Source organism: Balearica regulorum, chromosome 8 (assembly GCF_011004875.1).
Source record: "Balearica regulorum gibbericeps isolate bBalReg1 chromosome 8, bBalReg1.pri, whole genome shotgun sequence".
In the NCBI taxonomy this organism is placed as follows: Eukaryota; Metazoa; Chordata; class Aves; order Gruiformes; family Gruidae; genus Balearica; species Balearica regulorum.
The window spans coordinates 16,336,341-16,363,279 of NC_046191.1; the positions used below are offsets into that span (position 1 = coordinate 16,336,341).

The 26,939-nt window shown below is 37.8% G+C and overlaps 1 protein-coding gene across 6 annotated transcripts; it reads right to left on the reverse strand.

Annotated features, from left to right (window-relative positions):
• Nucleotides 1–26,171, reverse strand: SSX2IP (SSX family member 2 interacting protein). Of its 6 annotated transcripts, XM_075759812.1 has the most exons (17): nt 26,081–26,171; nt 25,579–25,723; nt 19,618–19,658; nt 18,515–18,550; nt 17,796–17,929; nt 16,854–17,020; nt 16,401–16,601; nt 14,572–14,682; nt 13,173–13,308; nt 11,449–11,524; nt 11,200–11,371; nt 7,828–7,978; nt 6,176–6,312; nt 5,567–5,740; nt 3,199–3,310; nt 1,084–1,204; nt 1–894 (listed from the first exon to the last, which is right to left on the reverse strand). In XM_075759812.1, exons 5-17 carry the CDS (start codon nt 17,836–17,838, stop codon nt 810–812), a joined length of 1,686 nt encoding a protein of 561 aa, XP_075615927.1. In that variant the 5' UTR covers nt 17,839–17,929; nt 18,515–18,550; nt 19,618–19,658; nt 25,579–25,723; nt 26,081–26,171; the 3' UTR covers nt 1–809. The 6 variants fall into 6 exon arrangements, with proteins under 6 accessions (XP_075615927.1, XP_075615928.1, XP_075615929.1 ...); XM_075759813.1 differs by lacking the exon at nt 25,579–25,723 and having other exon boundaries at nt 15–894; XM_075759814.1 differs by lacking the exon at nt 25,579–25,723 and having other exon boundaries at nt 15–894; nt 26,095–26,160.
• Between the last annotated feature and the right edge of the window lie 768 nt (nt 26,172–26,939).

Consider the following 26,939-nt stretch of genomic DNA (forward strand, 5'->3'; position numbering starts at 1 on the left):
TTTTCTTAGAATAGACTTACACATTTATTGTTCACATTTGAAATAATTTGGTTCCCACTTGAACCACTGAAAGCCCTAATACATCTGTAAACTGATTATCACTATAAAACAATTTAAAATGCCATGTAAAATAATATTATGTATGCAAGTGTTTCATTTAATGGTTTCTTAGCATAATCATTTTGTCTTATTTACAAATATATAAAGATTTTGCACTTTAAGTCATCTGAAATATCAAAGAGGTATTTTCAAATCACACAATAAATATAGAACCTGTTTTGTTAAAAATCTACAGTATACTGTACATTCAAGTTGAGGCAAAAGAAGTTTTAATGCCATTATACTTGAGACATAAATGAATGTTTCCAATAATTAAACAATTTCTAAAAGTGCTGTCTCTGTCTGTGATGAAAGGTAACATTAGGATCTAATATTTTGTGACAGTCAGTTTCAGACCATTGCTTCATTCACAGAATCAGAGCTTCTGTTACTAGAAAAATATCAAAGCTTTTACATATTTTTAAATTATCTTCTTTTGAGTTGCAAGAAAGAGGCAAAAAATGGTCTAAAAAATAAAAGCCATGTGCACGCACATAGACACATACACACACCACAATTCAGATCACCACATAACCCTCTAGAAGAACAACCAAACTCACAGCATTCTGTTTCACTTGAGAATGACCAGTTTATGAACAAATCTCTCACAAAACACCCAGCAGGCAACCCTAGGAAGTCTAAGGCAGTTGTTCTATATGTGAGTTTCTACACAGAGTGCCAACCCCAGAGTCTTCCCGTGACTTTGTGCATTACTCGGTTTCTTCTTTGTCGCTTTCAACCCACCGATTTGGCTTGCTATCATCTCCAGCAGGCTTTTTTGATGCAACACTGGAACTGGGAAAAAGAGAATGTTACAATGCAAGTAAGTTATGCTCCAGAATCACAATACTGGTTTTATGCTATGATGTTTAGTATATTTTGCTATATATCAATCATAAGCCTTGGATTAGGCTTTCTGCAAGTTAAGACAACCTAGTAGTTTAGCACTACAAAAGTAACCATCTACAACATCATTTCAGGTACCTGTTACGTGTAGTATAGTGAGATGTCTGGCAAGGTTCTGCTGAAACAGAACTGCTCAACACACAGTGAGGTTTTCTTTGCTGAGATGTAGATTTCACTAACCGATTGTCTTGCTCAGAACCTAAGAGATGTACATACAAACAGTTAAACTACAGTGCAACCAAAAACATTTGAAGGACTTGCTTCTTTATGTCTTCTACTTTAAAAAAATCCCAAACATCTATAATAATAAATGGTACATCAATAATAATAAAATTTATTGTTATAGATCTGTGATAAAAAAATAAGTACACTTAATGCTACTGAATGAAGTTATGTTAAAATTAGGATTCTGAATTTGAAAATTAAGCATTTACATATACAACCACCACTGCAAGTGATCATATTGAAGTCAAGTTTAAAGTCACTCAAATCTAAAGTTTCTTGCTTTAAGCTTTTAAGCTTTTTTTTACTCCTTAGGTAAAAACTTCTCCAGCATGCATATACAGTAAATAACACCAACATGAGAACTTGCAAACTTGCCAGAGTATAGAAAAAAAATTAAAATCAGTAAGTTAGATGCCTTAGCATTTATATGAACCTAATCATCAATGGAAAAATCAATGGAAAGACATGGTCAAACTTGACAGAGTCAGATCAATCCCTGCTAACACTTCCTCACATTTTGATTTGAAAACTTTCATAAGAAGTGGAAAAATGATAGAATGATTCTGTATTCTACAGTATTCCTCAGAGCACTATAGAATTAACAGGTTTTGGACAAATGTTTCGAAAAAAGGAAAATTTAACATTAAAAAAATTCTAATGATAATCTGTGGAATAATATCCAAATTGGAGTATGTTTTTCTTACTATTATCCAGTAGCTTAAGATTGGGATACATAAGATTGAAGAGTGTTATTTAGAAGAGAAAATAGGGTGTTAAATACATCCAGAAACACTAGAATTTGGAAAAATGCAAATACAAATCGAAAGCTTTAGTGTACAATGAACATTAAACAGATCAAATTGCTCACAGATCATTGAAGCAAGACATTCTTCATGAGCAACAACCAATCTCAGTTCTGTTCCTAAAAATAAAAGTTCTCCTACGGTGGAAGATCATTTCATTTCACACTTGCAGAAGCACTACTGGAATTGCACAGAGGAGAAACAAGCAGAACCCAGAACACAAGGCAGGGCTACTTTATCTAACAAGAACATAAATTCAAACTATCTTTACTTGCCAGGTGTTTCACACATTTATCTTTACATGTTGGCTGCCACAAGATTAATCTTTTTAAGAGAGAGTGGTGTTGTTTGTTTTGGGTTTTTTGTTTCCCCCTCCTCTCACATCATCCCCTGCATCTTAGAAAGTATTGAAGGCTCAGCAGTAAAGACCAAAACACTGCACATGCATATTTGGGCATGAAGGGATGGGAAATAAACTTACCAACTTGAAAAAAAAAAATTGCAAAAGAAAAGTAAAAAATACATTCAATAAAAAAAATATTACAAACTGTATGCCATAGAATACTCATATAGCCATATTTTCATTATGTTTTCTGAAGAAATTATTCCTTTATGAAGATTTGAATCTTAAAATTCACTTGTTTATGGCTCAAATTTATTTTTGTTATGCTCTTTTTGCTATTTCTTTTTCCAAAGGATTTTTTACTGAATGCGTACATGTTTAATATTACCTCATCTCAAATAATTAATGCTGTCATCTCCACATTATGATGCTCTTGTTTCCAAAACTTATTTCTAATCTATATGAATTTCTATAGGTCACAATTTCTTCAACTGGCTTGGCAATTAAGATGTTCATATTTAATTTAATTTGATAATTCTAGGAGTTCCCCGTTCTTAACATCTGTGCTGTCAGGTACTTGACATTCACCAGATTACTTCTCAAATATAAATTCATTACATAAGTAATTGTCAGGGAGGGAGTTATCAAGATTCCCTTTTTAAAAGGGAATTTTGAACCATCAGTTACCCTGACAGGTAGAGGCATGGTAAAATTTGTCTTGGGAAGTTTTGGGGTTTTAATAGTTTTGTTCACATTTGCATCTTCTAGTTCAAAGGGGAAAAAAGAAACACATTACAGTAACAATTCGAACCAAATACTTGCTTCCTAAGAAGGCACTTGGAGTTGTCACATTTTCAGAGTGCTTGTAATCAGTAGACATACTTAAGAACTGTTGCTTCAGCCACGTGCCTCTATCTTCTTCAAATGCCTTTCTCTAGGAAAAGAAATGCCAGTTTACACTCATGACCACAGGAACAAGCTTAGTCCACATTAAATTGATACTATTCCACCTAAGGAAGCAAAAGTTCCAACACGTCCATGTAATTAAGGAGAGCCAGCAGTTTAACAGAGAATTACAGTCATGTGAGCAAACCTTTGAATCCAACAAGGATTAGCTGAGGCAGTATTTATTTACAAGCCAAACCCCATGGTTTCACAGACGTCTGACTAATCCTTTCATTTTACTGTTCTCCACTCCAGTGACACTGCCCCCTATATTCTCCTTCCCCCTCAGTGTAGCACTACCTCTTAGAGGTAGCCCTCATTTTTGGGCAGCTGCCAGTAAGGATTATTGCTTAAACCTCAACCCTGAGCCTTTCCCTAAACAGATTAAAATGGCATTGAAAACAGCACTGATTACTTCCAGCCGAAGCTGGGGCAGAAAGGGGTCATTTCATTTTCCGATCACTCTGAGCACAGAAGAGGATGTGGCTAAAAGGCAATCTCCAGAAGATCCAATGGCTCCAGAATCAAGCAACAAGCTATTCTGTCTCCAAAAGCTATCAGTGAAACAGATGTCCCCATTATATAGAGTTATTTCTACCACGTCAGTACAAAATAGAGCAATACAAACCTTTTCAAACACCTACAAAGCTTACAGTATTGCTTCTTTTCACACTTAAGCTTTTTAACAATTAGAAACATGGGTAGTTACATTTGTGCTACAATGTAGTCCTAAATATCTCTGGACAAACAATTATTTATTATCACTCAAGACTTTTAATGCTGAATTCAACTTTTAATACTGAATTCAAGGTCCAACATGAAATTCATTAACTCATTAAAATGAAAATAAAAAGTTGAAGAATAATATCTATATGTAGTGGTCTGAGTCAGTATTAGTCAGAGTGTGAACTACTGTTGTGCCAGTATCTCAAGGAAAGATCTAGAGTATTTTATGTTCTTTACAATAAATTTTACAGCATAAGAAGAAAAAAAAAAGCTGCCTGGAATCAGACATGTTGTCCATCTAGCTCAGTATTCTGTCTCCAACAATGGCCACAAGAGATGCTATTTATGAGATCACCTGAACCTGGCCACTTCCTGCAGTGCATTCCCACAGAGGTTCCCAGCCCCAAAAGTCATTTGACTAGAGATGTTGGAGGGCAGCCCCTTGTCCTCTCCTTTTAGTATCCATCTGCAGATGTGCTGTTCACGAGCTTAGGCAACTGCTTTTTGAGCCTGCTGGTACTGATTGCCTTCACAATCTCCTGCAGCTGCAAAATCCAGAAGTCAACCACCCAATATATAAACATGTACTTTTTAAGTAAATATGGTTTAGACTTAATTTCAATCAGTTTCTACAACTTCCTTCTAGTCCTAATCTTGAGAGATTTGGTGAACAGTGCTACTTTCATCTGACCAACTGAATCCACTGTTTTATAAATTTTAGTCACATCCCACTCCAACCTTCTGCTCTCCGTGTCAAAGAAAGCAGTTCTGTAAGCAATAAGTCTACGACCAATTCTTTTTCCTTCAATGGCTTTTTTTCCTGTCATCATGACCTCCCTTCCCTGCTAAACTTGTAAGCCCCTTCATGTTTTTGGCCCTAACTGTTGGCTAGACCAAAGGACATACATGCTAGATCTCCTTTAGAGACACATCTACCCTGACTGCCTTCCAGTATGTGTGCTTACTGGCCAGCTTAACTACAAGAACAGAACAGATAATGACCCTACTAAGGTGAAAGCAGTAATTACTTTGGGTTTCTGCAATAGTCACTGATTTTCACAAAAGTGAAATTTTTTCACTTTATTTCACAGGAATCAAGTACCTTTAAGAGGTCAACCCTGTGGCCAAATCTGACTGAAATTTGCATAAGCCTTGCTTTCTTAGGAAACCAAACTTAAGCAGCACCTAATAAAGATTTAATGAATAAGTGGACAGATTTTTGGAAGTACTTAGATATTTTAAAAGCTGAAGCCAAAACAGGTCATGCCAGTTGCAGCAACTGTATTTTCCAATACACACAAAACCCCTGTTTTTCTTTTAAATGCCCACAGAATGATCAAATTAACCAGAGATGTGTTGTATACAGTATGGGAACGATCTTTCTTTATAAATATGTTAGCAAATATCCAGGTATTGTTGGATGGCTGCACTTCAGTGTGTTAAGTAGTTCTACTGTTATAACAGTAACTCTTCTTCCATAGGAGTCCCCTTTTCTAATACCTTTCCACTTTTCTAATACCTCAAGTCCTAATCTAATAGCAGCTTCCGTAAAACTTCTTCGTTCCTTCTCAAAATTCTTTTTTTGTTCTTGAAATAGTCTCCATTCTTCCTGAAGACGCTCTCTTTCTTCCAATAAATAGCAGTCCTGTAGCAACAGAGTGGTGTCATCATCACATGGAGACATTAGCTGCTGCTGCAGATATAAGGAACAAAAGACACAGACATTAATTTGGAAATGACTGTTAAGAGGTGCAGTATTTCTACATGTTCAGTTTTATCAGAAAAATGGATGAAGTTTAATTTGGAAACAAATGTAGTAAGTGCCAAGTTGGTGACTGGTGGGGACACAGTTTCCGATGGCAAGCAAGAAGTCCCTTGTTCAGGCAGCTGACCTCAGCCTTCCTCACCTTTGTTTATCCCCCCAAATTATTCCTACCAGGATTACAAACTCATTAAATTACTAACCAACCCACTACTACACCTATACTTGGAACAACCATTAAGATGCATCATTTAAAAAGCATTATCAAAGAACAGAAAAAGGTTCAGAAGTGAGAAAAGTGGCACATTAAAAACCAAAAAAGCTTAGATTGAGTTGGAAAAAACAACAACAAAAAAAGCTTACTACCTGTAAGAGCTGTTGCTGAGTTTTGATCATTTCTTTACATTGCTGAATCTCTAACTCTAGCTTTTCAGTTTCCATCTCATGGTCTTCTCTTGAAATGACATCTTTGTCATTCAAAGCTCCTGAATGTACACGTGACACTAAGGGGGGAAAAAAACCTACTTACAAACAAAACAAAAAAATCCCTCACATCAGGGACTCATAGCAATAGCAAAAAGTTTCAGACTGTATTTGTTTCATCCTGAAAGACAGACACATAGTGTATTCAAAAGCACTTCTATTAGAGACAAGAGATGCAGAACTGGTGCTATACGTGTAATTACACACAAAATCTAGTTCAGAAAAAAGGCAATGAAAACATAGCTGTGTCACATTCCCCAAGGTGAACCAAGTGTCTGCACTGCAATGAAAGCGTCACACAAAAACCCCACTTGTTTCAGCAGTTATTTAAAGGGAAAAAAAAAAAAAAAAAAAAGACATGTGAAGACTTCTTTTCACTGACATGCTGTTAGCCTATTCTTCCAAGCCCATTTTTGAAGGGCTTGTATGTTCATAAAAATATGACAGTAACTATATTTATCACAGATATAAAAAGAAAGCCTTTTCCTTCAAGTCTTGTGAAGGAGAAATGGAGCTAGCAGAACATTGTGTGCATATTTTCATCCCTGTAAGGGAATGAATTAAAGAGAAAACGTACTTTGTATAACTACATATTGCTTTATTTAATTTCATGCATAGCTATCACAGTGATTGTATCAAGCCAGGTTTTGGTCCCCTGATGCCAGTGTTTGAACATTAATTGAATCCTAAAGGACTAGGCTATGGTCATCTCTATAAATCCAAAAAGCCAAAAAGGTACTCCAGGAAAACAGCAAATACTTGAAACATTTTTCCTGATGCTTACAACTATTTTTTCAGTTAGTTACACCAAATCAAGCATTAGTCAGAACAAGCGTTCTTAAAATCCTTTCTGTGGTATAAGTATATTCTCATAAACCATCTGCTCTTTTATTTGCAATTGCATGCATGACCTTCTCAGTCTTATTCTTGACTGCAAACATCCCTGTGGTAGCAGCAGCATTTGCTTGCATTGGAAAATAATACTAGGAAAGAATTTTATATATTTTTAGCCATCTTTTAATGCTGTTTAACAGCTGGAAATGAGAAGAGTCCAGCACTATACTATCAGCCAGTTTGCTCTAGAATGCTAGAGGAAGCCTCAGAGATATGGATGTGGCAAGCCTAGACTCTGGAGAAGGATTTACATATTTTGTATTTAATTACTTCAAATTGTTACATCTGCATTACTTGAACATTGTAAAAAGTTCGGCAAAGGCAACAAACATTACAACAGGGCATACACTTTCAAAAGTAAAATAATTATTTCTTCAGAAAGTTGTGTTTACCATGTCAAACTATAATCATGTCCTTTCTCATGGTAAGAGGCCTTGTATGCAATTGCTTCCCTAATTACCTACAATTAAAAGTCACACAGAAAAATGCCAGTCACAAGACCTTTCAGAAAGTCTCTCAGGTCAAATTCCTTCCATTTTAGCTTCCTTTTAGTTTAGACAGTCAGTAAAGTAAATCTTCAGAGCATACCAAATGGAATTATCAGCAGCATTTTGTATGTACACATAACAGTTAAAGGTCACCTTGGTTATCCAGCTTTTCAACATGATTTTTCAACATTCTCCATTGTTTTCTAATGCTGTTGGTAAGCTGCTCTCGCACAGTTTCACAAGACAGTTCCCACATATTCTCTTTATTTAACTCTCCAATATCTTCCTCCAGGTCTGACAGCACCTGCAGAAGCATAAACAAGCCTGCTGCAAACCACCCCACCACTCCAAATACCACTTTTTGTTGCTTTAAATATATATGAATGACTAATTTACTGAAGAGAAGGAAAACCTTTATATATAGGAAAGATTTTTCCATCCAGGGAAATTTGTCTGTCAAGGTGTTGAGTTCCCTGATGGCCTAATGCTGAAGGGACAGAAGTGACCTGGCAGCCCCCAGAACCCCAGCACAGCTAGAGTGAAAGACTCGCTCACTCTCACACGTCTTCAAGCCAGAGAAGTTCAGACTGCTGAGTTCTCCTGTAAAACTTAGGTGGTAGCTGCCTGTAAATTCACTATGCAGCACGAACAGGATTTAAGACAAATATTTTCTCCTGCTGAGAATTAAGTCACTTGTCCCTGCCTTAATTTTCTCCATGATAAAACACCCCCACAACACACTGAAGGTAAAGTAGAACTAGCACCTCCCTCTCCCACTTCCATTTTACACTATGGTTCAAACATCAAACCTGAATGCTGTCTTGAAGAGCTAAGACATAAAAGTCTAAACAGTCAGAGGAGACTAGCCCATAACAATTTAGCAGATTTAAATTGAAAAGCTATAGCTTTTTGAATATCTGGCATGAATATACTCCACTCTTCTCATGCATCTAAATCATTCTATACAATCCCTTTAGCTACAAGCAGATAACAAAAAAGGAATGGGAAGTACAAAACCAAGAAGTTCAAAGGCATCAAAGTAATTCATCGACATATGCAGTAAGCACTTTCTTTCAAACCTGGATTGCAGGAGATCTTAAGGAACGAGGGAACAGACAAAAAAGCAGGTCTTTTGTTTCGGTTTTGTTGTTTTGAGGGGTTTTTGTTTTGTTTTTTTTTTTTAAAGTTTTATGTCACTTCATAAAAGAAACATCTTATTCCTTTACTTATGTTTATATATGCCAACACAATGAACGCCCAGTCTGGAGTAGGCCTCTGGATAATACTGTGTAACATGACAGTCTGGCTGGTTTCATGGCTGTTATTTTGCAGTGAGAAGCAAAATGATAAATGATGCTGCTACACGACTAGCTGCCACACTCCAAGGTTTATGTTTCCTTCTAAGAATCATGAATTAACATTTCTATGTAAAAATGTAATGTTTGGGGGTTTGGTTGGTTTTGGTTTTTTTTTTTTAATTCTGCAAGGAATTGAATAAGAGTTCAGATTTCATATCAAAAGGTTGAGAGCCACAAACAAGCATGAACTATCTGATGCAAAGTTTTAAACAGAAATTTTTTTCAGACATTCACAAAACAAACCAATACTTCTAAACAAAAAAAAACCTCATCCATGTAAAATACATGTTGTGGGATAGACTAAATACATAATTTATTCCTGCAAAATCACGGTCTTTGGCAACTTTCTTCTTGTTTGTATTAATTTGACAAATGTGAAAAAAACTAAGCAGTGTCCCTATCATGACAAAAACTATCCCTAATTCTAGAGTAGTATGAAGTTAGAGAACTAGATTAGATGGGCAAACCAAAAACCCCACATGACCCTACAACCCTGCTGAAATAACTCCACTTGAGACTTGCATCTAGTAAGTACTACTATTATTTTTCTACTACTAGAAATTACTATTGTCTAGTAAGTAGCTGTCTGCTTAATTTGGTTAATTAGTACCATTAAAAGAGGACTAATTGGAAGTTTCAGTGCAGGCTTTTAATATTTTCTTAGTAGTCTATTAATACTACAACAGTTAACTTGTCTAATCACCCAAGAACAGTCAGTTTCAGAGCACTAAGTCCCAGTTTTCCCTCAAGTTTGTTTCAGTGCACAAGTTCACAAAGACCCCATTCCCACAGCTGGATTTTCACCAGTGTACTCAAGTTTGTGCCCAACCTTCCTGGCCTCACTGCAATCCTAAAAGGAGAATGACTGTTTACAGAACTGGTACCCGATTATGCTTTATACTACAAATTATATCCGACACCCATTACTGAAGATCAAATTCTTGTTGCTGAGCTGTAGTAATAACTAGATCTACTGCTTTTTACATTATGAACTTTTAAAGTAAAGGTTAACACACTGCACACTACGGACTACACATGGGACTCATTCTGTGTAGTATAGGGACAAGTCATCCAGCGATGTTAACAAGAGTTTATTCACACCTTACAAAGTGGCCAGGGAGTCCAGTGCTTTTCTACTAAGCACATTTTGGGGCTAGACAAATGCACCCAAAGCAGCTCAGAAATAAAGGAAGCAGTACAGCAACTTTAGCAGGACAGTGGACTTTCTGAAATGGCAAATACTAGGTTCCACAGAAACAGCAAACTCTAGAAGGCTCATCTACACATGTTCTTACACACCAAACACGTTCTATTTACTGTAATAAAAATGCTTCATACTTCATTCTGTAGAGTATCTGTATTCTCTTCATATCCTATTACTAGTACATTATCAGTCTTGAATGATTTCTAGAATCTAGCCTTTATGCACATTTTCTGTATTTCAAGTCTTTTTTTATGTCCAGGGACACACTTTCTCCTATTGCTAAATGAAAGCTAAGTTAACCTTCTAGATTGTTCCCCACTTTACTCCGACATCAAAACAGAACTGCAACTTCTAGCAGAGAATCTGCAAAATGAATAAACAAACTCTCTAATAAACAATGAATGTGCAGTGTACTGTTCCATAAAAATAAAATATCCTGTGTAAACAAACAATTGCTTAAAATCTGGAAACAAACAAAAACCCACAAACCATTTTACTTGGAAACCAAACATTTTCCTTGAACATAACAGCAGCTCTGTAAAAGGAACTAACAGCTACTCTAATCCACGTACTACAGGAGCACACCCTAATTACATTCCCTCCACCCCCACAGATTTTATGGGAAGCCTGATTTCTTTCTAGCATCAACATCTTAGTACGGAAGGCAGACAAAATCCAAAATGCATCATTATATAGCATTACATACAGGTAGCTACTGCATTTAAAATTAATTCAAAGTATACTTTCAAGCTTTCCATTGACTGACTGGGAAGAACACACTGGGTATTGCTCACAGGCAGTACAACATTCAAAACACAGCTGGATTTCAAGTACAGCACAGGATTTGCAATCCACTGCAAGTCTCACAAGTTTGCCTTTTCCTTTTTTTTTTTAAATGATCAAAAATTACTCCAGCACTATACCAAACTACTACACAGATAATTTTAACTGAAGAATACTTACTGGTCCATCTTCAGACCTTTCTTTAGGTTTCTGTTTCTGTGGTGGAAGAAGTGAAATAATATCTTTCTTCATTTGCTGCAGAACTTTTTTCAGTTCAGCATTTTCCACTAAAAGCTGTTTTTGGCGTTGTTCATAATCACTTAACAGAACTTTGTACATTTCTTCTTCATTTCTGGAAGAAGAAATCTTACAGTAACAACAAAATAGCCATAATATATGCTTCAATTAATGTTGTTCTAAGACAACTACCTGGCTTCTGTCTTATCAGTCCTCCATGCACCTCTCTTCCCATCAGCTCTACCAACATAATTTAGAACTTCCATAGCTACAAACGAAAAGGATATTTCAAAGCGTGAAACAGCAGGCAAATATATAAATACTCAGATGACATTGCATTTACCTATTTGCATTTACATGTAGTTATTGTAAAGAGACCATATTACCCAAATATCCCCCTCAATCTTCAGACCCATATGAAACCATTAAGCCCTGCTTAAAATAAGAATAAGATAGTCAAGAAAAGAAGATAATTTTTGTGTTTGGAAACCTCAGAGGGATGTATTCTCATCCTTTTTTTTTTAATGCATTTCTTAATGACACCTTAATCCCTATTTCAACTTTTATATCAATGTTGTATCAACTCTAACCTCTCTTCTGGCGATAATACTAGTTTTATCTCCAGTTTAGAGTAAGCAGCGTCCTGATGTTTCACAAGGTGTTCCTCAAAACAAAGAAACATTTCTGTCCACATTTGAAGAAAAAAAATCAAAACAAAACCACACACAAATGACAAAAGCCCCAAACCAATACATCACTACAGCTTAGCGGTCCAAGCTCAGTTCTAGTTAGCTATCAAGCAAACAGTAACTACATTTAAAGCCCTGTTATTTTTACCTCACTGATACTTCAACTAGTACTAGCCAACTGGAGTTAAGAATGTGCCACACGTAAGTTTTGCTGACCTCAGGGTGAGGCTTCATAGAGATTACTGAGTGATATCTAAAGACTTTCTGCAGCCAAAATAGGTGTTCCTGCTACAGTGTTCTAACCTGGTTTGGCTTACCCACAAGAACTCTCAGAAAATTAAACCAGCAGAAAAACAACTTGGCTACAACACAAATAGTTTTCTTCTTGGTTAGTGAACTAAACCACCTTACTCAAATACAACATGCACTGCAGCTGACAAACAGTTGAGTGTTTTGTGGGTGGCAGGAGGGATAACAAAGGAAGAACTGGACTTCCCTTCCACTGGATATAAGTGATATAAATACTCTAAGGCCAGACATATGAGCCAAAAGATGCAGATACTCTTTTCAATTACATAACAGTGACACCTATTTTCAGCCACACACCACAAAAAACTATAATCATGCTAAATAGCACTGACGAATGTCTCAAACACAATTTTTGGGCAGCACAACATATGAGTACTCACATGATAAAGGAGATTACTTTTCTCCTCATTTCACATAGTACTAGATGCTATGTCTATCTTATTTCCTCTCTAAAGTTTCTAATCACTTCTCATTAACACAAGTAGACTGTAGTATCTCAAGGGGAAAAAAGCTCATGCCATGTTCCTTCCTGATGGCAACTGGTGGGCATAATAGTGTTTATGACACTACCCAAAGTCTTGTGATTGTAGCAGTAGCAAGAAAGTAGAGAGACAGCTGTAGCTTAGGCATTGATTCCAAGTAGTTCTCCCTAGTAGAACGACCTAATTTTGTAGGGATCTCCATTTGGTTTATGCTTGGTAAGCAATCTTACAGAACACAATATAAAAGTTTATTAGCCTTACACAGTCAGCTGACATGAAATATTACATCTTTTATGTAACATTCTTACATCTACATTAAAAAAAAATTCTACAACAGGAGATCTATATTGACTTCAAAGATACCCAGAACCAAATTTAAGCATTCTTAACATACAGAATAGGTTATTTTGCTCTAGTAAAATTCAGAGCTACTTACCTATCTTTCTGTCCTTTTTGTTCATGACTAATTGATGTAAGCGTTCCTTTAACTTGTTATATTCTCTCTCTTTCCTCTTCATATCATGATTGTACTGCGTAGCTCTACTTGAAATTATGTTCTGTAACTTCTGTACCTAAAAGCAACCCCACAAAAACTGTTTCTTCAACTAATGTATAAACACAAATTTCTTCAGAAAACCAAAACACATGAAGCAAAGTGATGCTTCTATTAAACTGTATTTCTGGCGAAAGGAAGTGACAAAAGGAATCAGGGAACTGTCCCAACCCACGCATTCTCACCTCAGACTTAGGGGATTTAGTTTATTTTCTGCAGAAACTAACATCATAAGTAACATATTAAAATACTATAGCTCCTCTGCAGTACAACTGAACTCATGGTCTGGCCATTTACATAACCTGCTTTAACACCCTTATTGAATAGAGCAGAGAAAGAACTATTTTTTGTTTCAGTAATTAATGTTCAGGATCTAGTTTTACTCTAACTTGAAAACATGCTTGTTAGGTTTACACTTGAAAATAAACTACTTCATTTGGGTAGCAGGATGCTGGAAGACAGACTATTCCATTCTGTCTAAAAGAACATTGAAATATATCATAAAGCACATTCTTAGCCTGTACTATCAATACTTGAGGTTTGGGGTTTTTTTGGGTTTGACTCGTCAGTTTGAATCTTAAAATACTAAACATGCTGTGTGCTTGTAAGCTGGAACTTTAGGATGTTCACTATATACAGATAGTGCTGTGATTGCTAACTGTATTAATATACTTATGAACACAGAAAACACTCACAGAAACTTAGGAGCCATGTAAAGCACAGTGGCTGGGGGTGGGGGGGACAGACACAGGACACAGCAACAAATCCCAAACTAAGCAGTGTCTTCGGTTTCAAAGTGGTTTTTGATCTTGGCTCTTCCAAGACTCCCAAGTTTAACAAGACTGTACTTTTGGACTGGGTTTCCCTCACCTCCCTTCTTTTTGGTCTTTTGCTCTCCTCTACAATATAACCAAAAAGAGAAAAAGCTCCTATACACAAGTGTTTGAGAAAGTGACTGAATCCTTTTGCCCCCTCCTACTTTTCAGTATTTTTAAACATTCTAAGATAAAGCCAGAACCAGGACATATGGTCAAAAGCGCAGAAAGCCTCAGAAAAACCACGCATGTGCATTTCTGCAGTACTCTCTACTATTATTGTAACTTGGACTTATCCCTTACAGAACCTATTTAACCATACAAAACATGCGACTTTCACTGTGATGAAAGACAACATTTACCAACAAAAAATAGCATTCAAAGTGAACAATTACAAGACTCCTTGCAAAAAAACATATTATTGCATATCTATGTAATGACTTGTGTTAGTGTACAAGACAACTCACTTCATCCTTTTCATTTTTAAGTAACTGGTGCAAATTTCTGTTCTTGCTTTGCAGTTGTCTGTCTCTTTCCTGAAGTCCAACTATTTCCCTTTTAGACAATTCCAACTGTTCCTAGAAGAAGTGTTGATAGTTCAGTATCAATAAGAATTAATAGCAAAGGATTAAAAAACCCAAACAAACAAACCAACCATGCAAACCAAACTACCAAACCACCTCACTTGAGGTAGGTTTGCCTATATATTTGATTTCTGATGCTTTGGGGATGACCTTGTATTCTCAATGAGAAGTTAGTTCTATTTTCTAGAGCAAGAAGTATGATTCTCCAGTACAACAAACACTCCTGCTCACAAAGGACAAAAATTTGTCTTGGTATTTAACAGATCTTATCTTATGCAGTTATTACTTTTTCATTAAGTCAGGATTCTGTGAGAGTGAGGTGGATACTAAGCAACCTGTATGAATTTGGGACTACAGTTTTACTGGTATGTTTGTGTTAAATAATCAAGGGAACAATTGACACATATGCACACTGTGACCATAGCAAAGCAAATGGGACACTTCACATATACAGAGTAAGGCTAGACAGATGATCTCATAACAGATTATGCAAAACTAGCATTTTAGAAATAGTTTTCCACAAATATGAGACTCAAACAAACCTGAAATTGCCAACTTAAATGGCAGAACCAAATACTACACACAAATTCTTTTTCTTCATATGTGTAGTGAGCTACAAACGGGTAGAGATATTTAAGCAACAAGAACTTCTACGCAAATCACATCAGGATAGAGGTAACAATAGTGGAAGCCAAGAGGATTGCATGGTATCTGGAAGAATTTGTAGAGAAACCTAAACTGACAGCTAAATTTGAAGTAGTACTGACAAGTTCCGCCACCCCCTCCACCTTAAAGCCATTTGTCTACGTAAAGTAACTGGAGTGTTCTAGAACCTAACATTAGATAGTGTTTGTATAAAAACGAGTGCAGTTACACATGATTTTTAATGTCACATGAAAATGCTCCTACATGGATGACCAATCTCAGCAGAAGGACTACTACAATTTTGAGAATCTACAGCAGTATTTGTCAAGGAGATAGTGCTGGCCAGCCCTAGTGAAAAGCAAGCCTAAAATGCCCCAAATCATGCATTGAATTTATTCTTTTTTCCCCCCGACAGAATCAAGGGAAAGACAACTCTCTAATATGACTGCACATACAAGTACCCATGAAGTAGCATAGGCTATGAACTTCCAATAAATCAGCTGCTCTGCAGTGACTGGCCTTGTGCACATATTTATCCCGTGATACTTCAGTTTTGACTACAAATTCTGAGCAGTTCTTAAAAGAGAGCTTGTAGTTGGCTATCCAACAACAAAAATATACATGGAAAAGACTACAGATATGGAGACAGACCGATAATAACCCTGTGACACACACTAGAAATGCTACCTACACTTTTACTGGTTACTAATATATTGGGAAGTTAGCTTTAAAAGGATATACCTAGCTCTAAAGTGAATGATATGAACCAAAGTGTTTAACATTTTCACCCACAGCATGCATTAATACTTCCAATACAAAGTCTTCCCTCTTCCTTGATTAAAGAGGCCACAATTCTAAATAATTTTTCAGTTCTCATTAATTCATATTTCATTAACTTTAAAGAATTTTCAACTGGAAAAACACTTCAAAAAACCAAAATGCACATGAAAATACAACTGCAGATTAGAACTGGGGAGGAAAACAAAAAAGCACTCACTGTTAAGAATGTACAGTATCTGTTAAACATAAGTGCTGCATAATATTGGTGGAATTATCTTGTTTTCTACCTTTAATTTAGCATAGCAGTTCTGTAAGTGATCCATATCACTACCCAGTTTCAGATGCTGCATTTCTACTTCTTCCTGAGCTCGAAGGTTCTTGTGCTGCAGTACAAGCAATTCATTCATGCAATTTATGATCGATATTAAATTTAATTCTTTTCCTTTGGACTCCGCGTAAATAGAAGGAAAACCCAATGTTGTCAATTCCTGGTAAAAGACAATGGGGGAGGGAGGGGTGTGTGGAATAAATAACTGGATCAATCTCTCACAGTTCTCCAAAAAACAGAGAAACAATATCAGGTGAAATCAGATATGAAGGGGGAAAAAATCCTATTCCCCACCAACTTTGGCTTCCAAGCATTGAGAAAGAAGCCTTCTTAATCAAGTGAATCTTTACTACCACAATTGATTTAATGTCACCTTCGCACAACCTCCAATAAACAAGAGTATCTGGCTTACCCTATTGAGATAGGATATACTCTGTTCAATATTCTCTTCTGTGCAGAAGGCACTAAAAAAGCTGTGCATGCTTTTGGATGAAGGCAGTGGCAAGCGTAGCACTTGTGAGTTCATGCTTGGAGAAGATATCTTTTTGTCTGAGGTATATTGAAAGATATTTTTGCTATCTAAAAAGTTAAAAACATTAAGAAACAATTCAAGGCTAATAGTTGAGGATACATCACATACAAAAGAAATCAAATCCTTAACTACTGAAATTATTATTCACAGAAATTTACAACTCTAGAGCTTAGAATTTAATCTAGAATGCCATATATTAAACAATTCACAATTAAAAAATTACTACACTTCCACTGAAGATTTAAAGACTCAATAACATTTTAAGGTATTATATTTTTCAAATTTTACTCATCTGCCAAGAAAAACTGCCCAAACTTTCTTCCTAAATGGTTTGCTACAACACAATTTTTTAAAAATTTTTCTACACAGGTGCAGAAGCTGTGCTTTTAGTGAGAATCCTTTAGAACGTATGATATCCTTATTCATGTTAAGTGTATGCTGTGATTTACTCTTCCACTAGGTAAGAGTAGGCAAGAAAATGTTTAGTCCTTTAATAAACTTGTAATCAATTTATGAGGCAAAAGTATATACAACAAGTAAAGAAACTTCTGAAAATACTAGATATCCTGAAAAGTGTGATTAAAAAAAAAAAAAAAAAGGTGTGACTGAAAAGCCTTAGAACCTTTATATATGTGTGAGAGGACACTGTTTTACAGCAGCATTTCTGTAAGGACTCAATCCAAAACAAAGCACTGTATGTACTACGTATTATTTAACATCCTGCTTAACTAGTCAAACATGTCATGCACAAAACTCTTTAGCAGCTGTAAGATCACTGGTAAAGTTAGCAAATCCACTAAATTCAAAATATTACCAGTTTACCTGATGACAGCACTGGCACAGTAATAGTCTTCCAATCTCCCATAGCAACAGAGACAGGCAGGGTACCTGAGCAACTAGTTCAGCAGAGAAGTATTTAGTACAATTGCTGGCAACGTGTGTTACGTAGGCATCTCCTAAAATAGCAAGAGCATTTTAGATTAACAATAGCTGCTAATACAGCTAGAAGATTAAAGCAGGCATAGGAGAATGACTATTGGACTGGAGCCACATGATTTCTTTGTAGTTCTTTACACACTATTTGGAACACATTAAGCACAGCAAATATTAGACTGCAAAAAAATTATGCATCTATCTATATTTAGTTAACTTTAAACATAGTCTTGTAAACCATTAACTAAAGCTAAAGTGCTATGAAAATAATAAAGACTTACACTTTAAATAAGTCAGTTTTTTCTGTTGATGTACAGAGAAAACACAGCAAGCCTAATATTAAATACTTTCCTGCCATATAACCAGGAAGTAATTTTATTACGAGAAACTTATATAAAGTTTTAACATAAATCCATCTGAGTGGGATTATTACTTAAAGAGCAGGATAATAAAGGCTCTAGAGAAGATACATTGGCAGAGAGAAGGGAAAGGAATTTTGAATAAATATTTAACCATTTAAATGTAACTTAACTTATACGTACAGTTATATTGCCTTTCCCTGGCAAGTTGTGTTCTTCAAAGTAGTAAACAAGTAGAGGAAGCCTTACCCTGTTGACACAACCACTCAGTACAGCACTGGCCCTCTGGAAACCAAAGGAAAGTCAGAAACTCATAAGAAAGAGCAAACCAATTGTCCCCTCACCCTGCCTCCACCTCCCGGTAAGAAGGCACATAATAGCATTAAAGTTACCACACTACTGGAAACTAAAAAGCCAGCTTGGATGCTTAAGATTTAGACAGCATAACCCATCAGCTGTTACGTGAACAATGACAATTCAGGGAGACAAGCTTTCCACCTGACAGGAAAGAACACCCCCTTTTTTCAGATAACACTTTGGAACAAAATCACAAGTTAATTTTAAATGAACTCTGTAAACTTTTAGAGCACAGACATGTTTCCCCCTAATCCCCTCCTCCCCGCTAATGTTCCAATAAACACACTATAGATAAGCAACTTCTACATTTCTCACACCAAAACCTGGTGTTTTTATCACTGTGGACAAAAGCTATCATTTTGGGGGAGAGGAGGGGTGGAAAGTACGCTCTATTATCCATAAGGTCTCTTGAGGACACAGAGACAGTAGGAATCCATATCGATATTTCAAAGCACAGAACACAGTGCCCAAAGTAACAGCAAGTTTTTAAGAGATCATACGTGGTGCACAGCCATGTTACAGAATGATCAGCACTAGGGAATAAAATATCCAGCTAGATGAATATTTCTCCAGGTTCATAAGTTTTCTTAGATAAAAACGGTAAACAATTATTCCTCAGATGAACTGAAAGTTTGCAGGAACTACTGCAAACTATATCAGAAAGTTTGCAGGAACTACTGCAAACTATATCAGAAAGTACACCTAAGGAAGCAAGAAAACACATTCAATACAACAATCTAGCAGCTGTTCTTAAGAAATAGGTTTTTCTGCTTTTTCTCTGCCCATACTCGTTTTTGCACATTTTTCCCTCCTGTAAAACCAAGAGGTCCAGAAATGAACTAAGTGAGGATTCAGATTCTAAAGACAATAATTAACTTCACAGCAGAAATCTGCAAGGCAATCTCTGCTTTTTTTTTTCCACCCATCCAAAACAACTGTGCTTTTAAAAATGGAATTCAAAGTCAAACTAAGGATTAAGAGGACACACTTCTTACATGTTAGTTTTGTTTCTGTTGGATCCATCAGACAGAGTAACCTGCAGATACAAGGGAAAAGGATGTAAATTAAACTACAAGTATATTCTCATTACTGGGTCACAATCCTGCATTCTAGTAACGTATTTCAAAAGGTTAAGAAACTCAAATTCCATTAAGGACTGTTGGAAAGTCCACAAAAATACTAGTTAGATTTCAGATATGCCATTACTTTCAAACTGGCTTTTATTCTTTAAGAGGCTGCATACCCATTATGAGATCTTATCACTCAAAAGTCCCTCAAAGTACAGCATTGCCAACCCACAGATCCCACTAAACTGACAATACTATTTGACACAGTATCTATCACCCCAAACAATGCTTGACTGGAAGCAGAAACAGGACTAATCCAGGTGTGGGAATGCAATGATTCTCTGTATCTGAGCCCTGCAAGCTGCATACAGATTAATTCAGTGCAGATGCTTTTCAAGACTACTCTCTAGTGACACACTGTTTCTAGGTACACCAACAAGAGGACACAAGGAAAATTAAACACTTAAAAATCAGGCTTATAAGGATGTCTGGTGAAGACAGAGAAAGCAAGAACACAGAGGCAGTACAGTAAGTCCAGATTATGCAACTATTTTTCTCGCATTAATCAACCTTGAAGGCTCTAGAGCCTTTTTTCTTGAAGAGACTACCTGCAGTACACTGCACACTGCTTAATACATCAGATTAAAGGCCAGCCTCAGCAATTTCAAGATGTGGAAAGCACCAAACTCAAAAAACTTTCTTCAACTGTTAAACCACTACCCCAAAGTATCTTAAATTGTTATGCATCGAACAAGTGCCATAGCTTTGAAGCAGTAATTGCTTTAGAGAGTGGTCAGCATTTTGTACTTGAATGCCTTATTCTGCACATCTGTGTTTAATTCTAAATACAGTATGTAAAGATCAATCCCATGTCAGCTGCAAAAGGGAATGCTACAAGCCTTTAGTCCCATGCTAAGATCATCTCATCATTTCCACGTGGCTTCTACTGCCAGTTCAGGACCTTAACCATGACTTCTAAAGCTATCTAGTGATTAAGATCCATCGGATACATTTCCTTCCCAGTCTAGGCAGTTCCTCTGGAGCAACACAGCTCAAAATAGTCTCACTGAAGTATGCAAGAGCTAAAGATGAACATTCCTGGTGAAGACAGTATGGATGCAAATTTAATTTAGATACACAGTATCCAGAATTGACTCTTCACCTTTAGTACACTACAGTGCTCTCACTATGACATACCAGTGAACATATTCACAAAGAGGAGGAAAATGTGTAACTCTGAAGCAGTATTTTGTGTAATTATGGAAGAATAATAAAATAACACATAAGATTGAAAAGTACTTTTGGGATCTCCCTAGGCTATCCTAGTTAACACAGAAAGGCTTTAACTAAACAAAAGTAATAAGAAGGTTTTTTGTTTTTTTTTTTCCCGCCCCTCCTGAAATCCTGGTTGGGAAAACACACAGTAGGAACAGGAACCAAGACAACAAAAAAACCCCACAACAACAAAAAACCCCACAAATTTTGCATTTTCCCCAGCATCTCATACTAATGCCAAAAATCTGGCTGACTGTGGGTAGGAGAAAAAAGAACCACTGAACAGCCAAAACTGCTGTAACCACTTAATGATTTTCCTTGTGTGCCCATTCTCTGTACAGAGGGATTAATTGCAGTTACTTCACCAACAGGTTTGATGACTTGCCCAAAAACCTGTAACAACCCAGTGCCTGCTAGCCGTAACTCTGCCAATTGGCTGTGTCACTTCCTGTCCCAAGCAAGAAATTCCTGGAGTGGACAAGACTTAAGTGGTTTGTCAAAAAATGAGCCTCTGGGATCCAATTTCAAATGCGTTAACATCACAGCAGAGCCATCTCACTGTAAATAGAAATCTAAAAACCAACCAAGCAAAAAACCCCAAACACACACACCTCCCCAAAATACTTACATTAAAAACATAAGGAAAGCTTGATTAATATCAAGGAAGCAGTAATCAAACTTCAAGTGGTTGTCAGAACAAGTGAAATACAAAAAAAACCCCAAAGAACTTAAAAAAAAAAAGCCATCATGGTAATAACATGCCAGAACTTGATTCTTAGAAAAGCACCTGGGGAATATTTTTTTTTTTTTTTAATAGAAATCTAAAGGAATGCTTCCACAAACTCCCACATGAGTTACTAACAAATACATCTTTCTTTTCAAGAATAAGTTCAGATTAAACATCAAAAATAGTACACTTCAAACCCAGAATGCTGAAAGGAGCTGTTCTTAATAGTACTGGTCTGTGTTTTGGGGGGACAGGGGAGGGATTGGCAATGAACGTGCCAAGATTCAAGATAGAAAACTGATTAAGTAAGCCTGAGTTCAGACCATATCACAACTCAAAAAGACCACCAGCAGTAAGTAGGATTACATAGAAGCATCATACGCAGCATACATAGAATTTCTTAATATCCTGCTTAAACTTGAAAAGGAGTAGGTGTAACTGGGTTTGTCTGAATGAGTTTTACAATCAGAAGAGAATTGCTTATCACAGCACTGTGCTTTGATCAAATTACACCATCTGGTCATCTCTAACCTACACAGGGTGTGACACAAATGGGAAATGTGGTATCTGGTAACCCAGAAAACATTCTTCCCCCCAAGGCAGAGAGGATAGGGAAAGGCAATTTTTGGAGAGGCGATTTCTCTCTGCCCCCAATATCTTGGGAAAAAAGTTTAAAGAGTCAGGATCAACCAGAAATTGTCAAACAACCATTCCTTCTCTGTATATTTCAAACACTACTACAAGTTGTGACATGTGTATCTTTCAACTTGTAAAATTAGGGAGGGGGACATGGTTAGCATTTACTTAAAGGGCAATATGATTCCTTCTACTAAAATTATAACCCAAAAGGAGCTGTGAATCTGGTTAAAGCTTTTGCATTTGTCTAGTAATCCGCAGACGCCACACAGATGGCTTTTATCCGGATAGACACAAAGACACACCAGCCTGCAAATGTAGGGTAGCCTCCAGTCATGACATTGTAGGTTTACAAGTATATCCCTGATAATGTCATAAGACATATACTTGTTTGAATTCATGTAATCACCAGGAAAGTCCAAGCATTTCCTCCCTAGAGTTTTCACACTTATTCTCTCTCTACAGCTCTTTTAATAACACAGTTTACAATTAGCACTAAAATATGCTTGTATCCAGTGATAACTGTATAGTTGAAAGAATTCCTTCCTCAAAATCTATTACAGTTTTAGTGACCTTTATTTAATATTGTAATTTTAATGATGGTCTTGCAATCAAAGCAGACCCCAGATCTTTCCTCCCACATTTATAAAAAAAATTCAAGAGTTTTTAAACAATCAAATAAGTGTTTATCTTCTCAACATGTATAAACACACAAGAATATACCCTCACATCTGTTAAAATTCAATGTTTGATGACTATTCTGTCATGGTCTTTGCCTCAAACACTCAGGTTAAAAAAGGAATATAATCTGATCTACTACCTCAAGGTTCAACTCTACCTTTTATAAACACAGATGACTGAAATTCTGTTAATGCAATCACTGAAAAAATTGAAACACATTGAAATGTTTCACCTGGCTCCCAAATTCCCACTCCATTTCGAACTAACACTATGGATCTTCACATTAGTATTTTTTTATTACTAATAAATAGCACTATTTTTGTTAAGATTCAAATTTTTATTTCTCTGTTTGCATTCACAAACCACTTACTACATGTAGCTGGAGCAGAACACATCACAGATACCCAAGAGGAAAGCCTTAGGAACTGTCTTCTGCAGTTCCTCTTCCTTCTCCTGAGATCAACTTTAGCCAAAATTTATAGCTTGGCTGTCTCTGGAAGCAGACGACTTTTAAAAAGAAAGGGGTGGGGGGGAAGGATAAAAAAAAAAAATAATCACAACCTTACTAGTTCCTAAAGTTGGTAGGAGTTACTGGGCAGAGCCACAACTAGTAATCCAGATCTCAGACGTGACGAAACTCACAAGTTTCAGTAGCATATAACTGGTAAGTTTAATCAGACATGGAATGGAAGATGGTAACTGTAACTAATTTCTCCAAAGATTGCCAGGGAATTCAAGGAATGTTCTCCTGTAAATTCTAGTTTTCTATTGAGCAAACCAGAAGTGTCACAGGACAGACTTGGTAATTGCAAACAAATAGGACTGGTGAAACATCTGTGTAACTTCTGTGGAAGGAAGGAACACTAACAAGTTTGCCACAGTGCTCTGAAGGAAGGAATGAGCCAACGCACCCAGGCAAGACAGCGTAATTGGATTTCCAAAAAGCTTTTCACAATGTTTCCTACCAAAAGCTCTTAAACTAAGATGTCAGAAAATTTATTAATGACCATTTATAGATGGGGAAGGGCAAAGTGTAGAAATAAGTTAAAGAAGGGTGAGGACAGAGTATGAAAGTATATCAATTGAAAGTCCCAAAGAGACAAAAATTAGAGTCTCAAAGGGGTCTGTGCAGCCTTCTCTGCTGTTCAGTAAATTTAAAAAGGTGATGAGCAGGTAAGTGACAAAGGTCATGTAATGTACAGAGTTATTCAGAAAAATAAACACCCAAGTTGAATGACAAGAACTGCAGAAGGTTGTCCTCATACTAAGCAAATGTCTGATAAAGATCAGTAGCTGAAATTTCACATTCATAGACACAAACCAACACAATGAAAGAGATAACTCTGCAATATACTTAAACCAACAGCCTCTAGTTAGGTATTATCAGACAGGAAGAGATCCCAGGTCACTATGATTAGTCCTCTGGAAATAACTGCTCACAGGCAGTTAACAGATCACAATGTCTCTGTCTGAACACTAAGCTTCCTCAGTTTAAATATCACATGCAGGTACAACCTTCCCTGTATAAGAAACAGAACAGACCTGAAAATGGTGCAAGAAGGTCAACCAACACTTTCATACAATAAACTAATAACCTATGACTTTTCAGCTAGAAGAGGAAACAGCTAGAGAAATAGGACAAACATACAGAAAATAATTATTCATTGTTTCTTTTAATACAACAGTTATGCAGAATCAAATGAAACATTCAGTGCAAGAGCTGGAAAATGAGAGCTTTTTTTTTTTTCCTCCACATACACCACAGTTAAATTGCAGACTCGCATCACCATGAGGTGCTGTGAATGCTAAATATATAAACTGGCTCTAATTCATTGAAAAACATCCATCAGCAGCTATTAAATGTAAAGAGAGAGATACAACCTCTGCTCAGAAATTCTTCGGCTCTAGACTGCAGTATACTGGGAAGATACATGGATAAAAGCGTTGCTGTACAACCAACCTATACTTATGATCATTTCCTTAGCATCTGCTGCTAGCCACCTCCAGAGACAAGATATTGACCCCAATGAGCCTTGTATTACCCTATCCTGTGCTCTCTCTATTCCAACTGTTAAGTGACATCAGTACCCCAGCTTATACACACAAAACAGAAAGGACATCTTTCCCCCCTGAATACTTTAAATCTGAAATCTCCATCAATGGTATCAAATAATTTCTCTAGGTCTGCTTTCTAAGTTCACTACTAAAATTTACCTAACACATTCGCATTTTACTTTGCATGCTTCCTATTGTAAGCCATTGCCCTGAAATTCCTATCATACCTTTGTAGCATATGGAGCCCCGTGTAACTATTTCACTGACAGCACAGAAAGCAGCAGAGTGTTCTACATACATAAGGGATGCAGTAATACTACAAACTGATCTTGCATTAGGATTTGATCTTCAAATTGAAATAGGTTTTGCTGCAAATAAAGAAAAAAAATTAAATTTTAAAAATAAAAAAGCCAAAATCCTTTATGGAACCTCTACTCTTCCATCACGTGAAACCACCAGCTAAACCCAAGCAGCCACAAATTCACTGACTCAGTAGAAAGCTTTACGGCTCTCACCTCTCCGAGCATCCACCGCTCGTAGCTTCACAGACACCAACAAAACGCTGGGCCTTCCCGCAGGGCGGGGAGGGGGGGGGGGGGACCGCCAGCAAAGCCAAGCCGCTAAGCTAGCTCTTCCTCGTCCCCGTAGATCACCCGGAGCCTGAAAAGAAGGAGCACATGTCAACATCCACAACACTGCCGCGGCCACACAGGCTACCCCCCGCACGCAGCCCTTCCCCGGCCCGGCCGACGGAGCGCCCCAGGGCGAGCCCAGACCGCGGAAACGCCGTTCCCCTCGGCTGCCCAAGCCGAGCTCCCGCACGCCCGGCGAGCGGGCAGAGCCCAGCGCAGCCCCAGTACCTCAGCGCAGTTCCAGCTCCCTCACCGGCCCCGGCCGCGCTGCCTGCCCGCCCCCTCCCTCGCCAACGGCCGCAGAGCGCCCGTTACCCGCCGCGCCTCACAGGCGGGACGCAACCCCCGGTGAGAAGAAGAAGGAGGAGGAGCCCCGGACACCCACCCGCGTAGCACCACCTGCTACAGCGGGGGAGGAAGAAGAGGAAAACGACTCCCGAACCAGCTCCGCTCCGCAGCTGCCGACTCCACCGCTCTGACCCTTCGCCGGGCCCCGCGGGGTTAACCCCCCCCTCCCGCCCGCACACCCCCGCCGCAGCGCCGCTCCCATTGGCGGAGCGGTTGCTAGGAGACTTTCAACAAGGGCCTGCACCGCCCCGGCGGGTCGCGGCCGGTGGCGGAGCAGGTGCCGCCACAGCGCGGAAGCGCTGTGGCGGCACCTGCTCCGCCACCGGCCGCGACCCGCCGGGGAGTTAGAACACGGCCTGGGCCGTTCAGCTGGGGGTTTGGTACCTGTTGTCCGGTCCTGAAGGAGGGGAGAGGCAGGTATTGGTGCAGACTGTGCTGCTGCGGTGTCCGTGAGGGAAGGAGAAGACCGAGAACTGTTAGTTTTGGGGCCTGGGGCCTCCGCTGCTGCACCAGAGCGCTGCGAGTGAATGGAGCTGTTGCCTTTCCTAATGCTCGGCGCAGAATGTGATCGCCGTTCACAGAGGGCAGAGTGGTCAGAAGTTTTGAAAAAAAGATCCGTCGTTAAATACTAGCTTTTACAGTTGGCTGTACGTTGCTGCTTTTTTCCTCCTTGCAGGCGATTTCAGCGGCTGTACGCAAAAGCTAAGAAGTCCTTCTCTGTGTCACGTTGTTATTCAGCTAGTCTAAAAATCACATTTCTGCAGGATGTACTTTAAAGGAGACAGCTCCGTAGTTGTTCGGTGCTGTCTGAAGCAAAGGTATTGCTGATTTGAGCAGTTAGCTTACACCAGGAATTCCTGGCACTCGCCAAGAGCAAGTTTTGCCCAGGCATCACA

Excerpts from the sequence above, each read along its gene's own strand:
- SSX2IP (XM_075759812.1), bottom strand. The coding sequence starts at position 17,838 with ATGGGAGATTGGAAGACTATTACTGTGCCAGTGCTGTCATCAG. Across the intron at positions 13,309-14,571 it reads TTAAAAATGAAAAGGATGAA|GTACAGAAGTTACAGAACAT; the intron begins GTGAGTTGTCTT and ends GGTTGCTTTTAG. Across the intron at positions 895-1,083 it reads CACTATACTACACGTAACAG|TTCCAGTGTTGCATCAAAAA; the intron begins GTACCTGAAATG and ends TCTTTTTCCCAG.